Source organism: Mustela putorius, unplaced genomic scaffold, assembly GCF_011764305.1.
Source record: "Mustela putorius furo isolate JIRA1106 unplaced genomic scaffold, ASM1176430v1.1 tig00003834_pilon_pilon_pilon, whole genome shotgun sequence".
Taxonomy (NCBI): domain Eukaryota; kingdom Metazoa; phylum Chordata; class Mammalia; order Carnivora; family Mustelidae; genus Mustela; species Mustela putorius.
The window spans coordinates 96,437,779-96,443,778 of record NW_025421987.1 but is presented as its reverse complement, the minus strand read 5'-3'; the positions used below and the strand labels follow the sequence as shown (position 1 = coordinate 96,443,778).

The window sequence follows — 6,000 nt, the reverse complement described above, 5'->3', positions numbered from 1 at the left end:
ATTAAGTAGGACTTCATTAAAATTAAAAATTTCTGCTCTGTAAGACATTGTCAAGAAAATAAGACAAGCCAGAGACCAGGCAAAAATATTTGTAAAACATACCTAACATAAGACAGTTATCCAAAATATATAAAAATTTCTTAAAACAATAATATCCAATTAGTAAAAGGGGCAAAAGACCTACCAGACATGTCACCAAAGATATACACTTGATAAACACATGAAAAGATGTTCAACATGTCATCAGTGAAATGGAAATTAGAACAAGATACCACTACAAGTACACTATTAGAATGGCTAAAATCCCAAACACTGGACACCACCAGATTCTGGCAAGTATGCAAGGCAACAGGAACTCATTCGTTGCTATAGGAATTCAAATGGGACAGCCACTTTGGAATAGAGTTTGACAGTTTCCTACGAAACTAAACATACTGGGGCACCTGGGTGGCTCAACGGGTTAAAGCCTCTGCCTTCGGCTCAGGTCATGGTCCCAGGGTCCTGGGATCAAGCCCTGCACTGGGCTCTCTGCTCAGCGGGGAGCCTGCTTCTCTTCCTCTCTCTGCCTGCCTCTCTGCCTACTTGTGATCTGTCAAATAAGTAAATAAAATCTTTAAAAACAAAACAAAACAAAAACTCAACAAACTATTACTTGTATGATCCAGGATCTGCACTCCTTGCTATTTACCCAAGTGAACTGAAAAACCTGTCCACATAAAAACCACTTATCTTTATAGAAGCCTTATTCATCAATTGCCAAAAATTTGGGAGCAATGAAGAGGTCATTCAGTAGATGACTGGATAAACAAACTAAGTTACATCCAGACAACGTAAAATTCAGCACTCAACAGAAGTGAGCTATCAAGCCATAAAAATACATGGAGAAATCTTACGTGCATATTACTACTAAGTGAAAGCAGCCAACTTGAAAAGGCAGAAGTATGGAGACAGTTAAAAAGACCAGTGCTCCCCAGGGATTAGGGAGAGGGAAGATGAAGAGAACAGAGGATTTTCAAGGCAGCAAAACTATACCGTATTGTATTAAAAATGGTGGATAACTTTCATTACAGATTCATCCAAACTCACAGAATATATAAAACTGCAAGTAAACTTTGATGTAAATTATGGGCTTTGGGCAATAATGTGTTATCAATGTATATTCATCAATTGTAACTTGTGTCCTACTCTGGTGGGGGATACTGATCATGGGGGAAGTTGGGCCAGTGGGAAGCAGGCAGAGAGTATATGGGAACTTCATACATTCTGCTCAATTTTGCTATGAACCCAAAACTGCTCTCAAAAAATAAAATCTGGGCACCTGGGTGGCTCAGTGGGGTAAGCCTCTGCCTTCAGCTCAGGTCATGATCTCAGGGTCCTGGGATCGAGGTCCACATTGGGCTCTCTGATCAGCGGGGAACCTGCTTCCTCCCGCCCCCCTGCCTGCCTGTCTCTTTGCCTCCTTGTGATCTCTGTCAAATATATAAAATCTTTTAAAAAAAATAAAAAATAAAATCTATTAAAAATGACAACTCAGTGTTCAAGCATTTTATTAAATCAGATGAGGAACTTCCACCCTTTGCACATACCAGCTTGGACACAATTTTAAGGGCATATCACTTGTTTACAACGATAAAGATGAACAATAAGCTGGCAAGTCTAATAAGCCATGTTTAGTCAACTGAAATTTCAAGAACATTCAAAGGGAAAACAGTAAAGGTCATGCAAGTTCTAAAGCGGTGAGTCATGATAGAGCTCACTTCTTTTATCCATTACCTTCAAAATGCGCTTGAAATCTATAACCTGACAGAATCTTATTAAGTCCAGCAGGCTGTTGCTAGCCAGACACACATTTCATTCAGGAATAGCACGCCTCTTACGACTTACTGGCTTTTTTGATTAGAAGTAACTGAATCCCCACCATAGAAAAGAGGTTTTTGAAGAGATTTACTGCTGTAAATGGAAGATTTACTGCTGTAAATTGTAATATTATGTCTTTAAGTTACTGAGCTTTCACTTAAATATGATAAAGTGTGATAGATGAACCAGGAATCCAGCTATGACCTTTTCACTCAGCTACACTAAATACCAGTTGAAGAGAAAATGCTGTGAAGACTAAACAGACTGAGCAGTGAAGCAATTCAGTGAGGCTGTAATCATCTAGATCTAGGTTAACTTAGGCAGGTGACAGTAAGTTTAAGAACCTGAAAAGACCCTATAGACTTTTTCTTAGGTGGTTTTAGGGTGAACTACCCTATCACAAACAGCTGATTATCAGGTTTATAATGATGGCTGACAAGAAAATAAGTCTTTATTCATGTAGCTTCAAACTAATTTGTTCCCGTCTATATTTAACAGAAAACTACCACATACTAATGGGTAGGTAGACATAATCAAAGATCCTTTTGCAAGCTTCGCTTTGCTACACCTTTCACTCCCCCCTCCCACTGAGGCTCCTAGGCAAGTTTCCCCTGATTTAAGCTAAAAGATCAATTCTGGATTCAAACTTGTAGAATTAAGTTTACAGGAGAGAACATGCAAATAAGGGAATAAAGTTAAATTCATCTGTCAACGGCAAACATTATAAATGTATACTACTATCCCACTAAACAGAAGACCTGGAGAAACCACAAATATAACGAAATACTACATTAGGTTTAAAAACAAAGGATCTTGAAGTAATTTTATTTTGTAGTGGTTGAATGCACCCACCAAATGCCTAATGACCATAAAATGTTTCTGCAACTAAAACTAAAAGAGAATTATAGGGAGCTGGGAATACATGTTAGATACTAACGATCTTCAAGCTTTGAAGATGTCATTGCATGAAGAAAATTATGGGAAACACTGTTCCCGATAATTACGTACACCCTTAGTGTAACATATGGAGATCACTGTCTCCGATATAGACACTGTGGTAGGCAAAAACTACCTTGTTCTTTATACATTATGGAAGACACTGCTCCCGATAATGTGAGTTAGGTTTGTGACAAAGGTACTGGAAATTTTGCAAAATTCGAATTAAAGTTACACCTTGGGTAAACTGAGCTGTAAAACTTCACACACATGAGTACTATCACAGCCTTTAAGTGACATTAATTTACCATAACTTGGTCGCAATTCCTTCCCTTTAGGAGAACTGCCATTTTTATCTGGTTGGCTAAACAAAAGTCTAACTTGATTTGCAACTCCCAATTAAATGGAATTCTTCAGATATTTAGCTTTAAAGTTTTATTTGGCTTGTGGCTGTTTTCTAAAACCTTCGAGTGTTGGCCATAAATGCAAAACTTCCAGTATCTGTTGGGTTTTATTAGCAGATGCTGCTTTTATTAAAAAAAAACGACAGTATAACTGTCATAATTATGGAAGGCACTGCTTCCGATAATTATCTTCTATAAAAAAAACACCATTTATAGTGAACTCTGTCACTGATAAATAAACAATAAATATCTCAGTGCCAAAATGATAGAAAGCTTTTCCAAAAAATTAACACTTTGGCCAAAATTTGGCAGTGTGTTCTTTAACATCTGACAAACTGAGTTTGAAATTAAACACCTGAAGCTGGTTCTCTTTCAAAATACTTTGGGAAACACAAGAACGACAAACTAATAAACAAAAGCTTACGGGGAAGGGGCAGATTAAAAGAAAACATAGGTCTTTGGCTTCTGGTCTCCTCTTTTCATAAATCTTGAGGTTAACACATTAAGGCCTTACTCCTGTGATAAACAGTTGAACCTCGTTTTATCCAGCTGAAGGACCTCTGTTTCAGACCTCATGAGCAAGAAAACAAGTCCCTTCCAAAAGTTAACTGTTTCATTCAGGGATGTGGAAACCAGCTAAATCCTTAAAGAAGGCATGCATCTCATTTGGAGAATGAGGTCTTGCTACCTGGTATCCCCTATCTAGCAACAACTGAAAGCAGAGGTTCACACCAAGCTACTACTTTCAACCTTCAGCAGATAGCGCCCTCCTCCTCCCTTCTCAGAAGATACCAGTTCCTGTCCTTAGGATTTAGAGCAATAATTCATGTAACTGGTTCTAACTTTTTCATAACTAACAAGAAAGAGGCAGTTACCATACAAAGCATTTAAAATTTTAGAGATGATCTGAGAAAAGATTCTATCACGAACATTTTTAAGTGGTTATTCACTTTAACTTTAAGTACCTACCCTGTATTAAAAGCTGCTGCCTAAAGACATCTAGGAGTACCAAGACGGTTGGGTAGAATTTTAACAATATTAGGTTTTGTAGCCCTATGAGAAATTTAGCACAACCAGCACAAGTCTAGAAATCACACTACCCTGATGTTCTTACAGAAGTTATGAACATCACATTTAAAACTCATTGTCAATGTCCCATATGTCACCAGAGAGGGCATTTGCAGCTCCTTGAATAGTCCAGGTTGCTAGAGCCAACTGGTTTCTCAACAGTGTTTCGTTGAAAGCACTGTTATTTTTCTGACGCAGCTTCAAATGCTCTAGTAAAGCTGACAGAGTGTGAGAGCCAGAGCCCCAGAAGATATGCCGGAAAGGAGAATCTCTTGGAGATACATAGGGTGAGAGGAAGTGATATTCCACCTATGGAAACAAAAACATACGAGAACACACTGTTAGGACTTCCACTTTGAGAGGAGGACCTGATGTAGTCAAACAACTATCATTCTCTCACTGGAAATGTTAAAATTCCCCAAATTTAAGAATATGGAGAACCAGGCTATAATCTTCTAACATTAACATTGTAAACTGTCAATTCCTTAGTAAAAGTGGTATTGGTCTTTTTTAGTTGCAGCCTGGTTATGGAAGATTTGTAAATTCCCACTGTGATCAAGTCTCCTGCTCTTCCAAGCAGATTAAGATAAAAGCAGTTAAGGGCTGAATTAGGAAAGGGAATACAGAGAAAATGACAGCTAAAATCATTAATGATCCTTCCTAAAATGTTTTTAAAACCTAAAAGTGTTAATACCAGGTCAAAAGCCTTTAGAACGTCCAGTTTGGATACACCAGTTCTAGGTCTTGCTAATGAGAGTTGAAACTCTGGGCTCAATTCTAAAGCAGCAAAGGATTCTAGGCTCCTGGAATTACTACTCTACTTTTTAGAAGTTTTACCAACAAAAAAGTAACATACTTCAGTTCTTTTTCAGACCTGTACTTACTTTCATGATACGGTCATTGATCTTCCTCATGACATATCTGTTCGTTCTCTCTGTGTTCTTATAATCTGTTGTTAGTCTGGAGGTGGCGCGGAAAAAGTCCCCACGAGCAGAATACAGCCATTGTAGGTTCAGACCCATCTCCTGAAGCAGAAAAGCATGAAACTCCCTATTAGATGTTCTTTTTCTAAGGATATTACTCTACGTTTCTTTCTAATTTAGTGGTAGCAGATGAGATGGTTCTGATAAAAGGGGGTGGTGACTCGTGGACAGAGAAATGCTAGACTTAGGCACCTTGCCCAGGAGGTCCCAGGTTTTATGAACTGGAGTAATACACTCGTATCTGAAACCAGCAGATGGCAGTTAGCCATTAGTCACCCAAGGAAGCCATCCTCATCGAGAATTTAACGAGATTAACAGTCCTGTGTAGTATACGGTTTCCAGGCCAATCTGCTGATGGAAAATCTTAACCATTTTGGCTCAATGAACTTCAGTCTAGAGATTTTTCTCAAAAGTCCCATTTTCTGATCAGTTATAATTAGTTTCAAGTTTTGAGAAAGCCATACTAATTAAGATTTATCAGTGATTTATTTCATTTAAGGGATCTGTTGACTTCTAGTACCACAAAACCAATTAGAAACCACATATTATTAATTTGACTTTATCAAGTACTATGTGTACTATCACATAGTATTCTACATGAATACTAGACACGTAGTAATACACTAATTAATTAATTAATTAATACACTAAGTAAGACTGTAACTACCAGCTATGTTCTCTTTCCATCCTCGACATCCCTGAAAGGCATATATGATATACAGCACAAACTCACAGGTCCAACCAGAGTCATG

At 37.9% G+C, this 6,000-nt stretch overlaps 1 protein-coding gene across 4 annotated transcripts in view; it reads right to left on the bottom strand.

Annotated features, from left to right (window-relative positions):
- Positions 1 to 1,530: 1,530 nt before the first annotated feature.
- TFRC (transferrin receptor) overlaps positions 1,531 to 6,000 on the bottom strand; it is a 28,536-nt gene continuing 24,066 nt past the window's right edge. For 3 of the 4 annotated variants that reach the window (XM_004745360.3, XM_004745361.3, XM_045088052.1), the window contains exons 18-19: positions 5,150 to 5,290; positions 1,531 to 4,574 (exon numbers count right to left, since the gene is read on the bottom strand). In XM_004745360.3, the coding sequence (XP_004745417.1) occupies positions 4,332 to 4,574; positions 5,150 to 5,290 (384 nt within the window). In that variant the 3' untranslated portion in view covers positions 1,531 to 4,331. The remainder of the gene's footprint in view (positions 4,575 to 5,149; positions 5,291 to 6,000) is intronic. The other variant, NM_001310181.1, reaches the window with a different exon arrangement.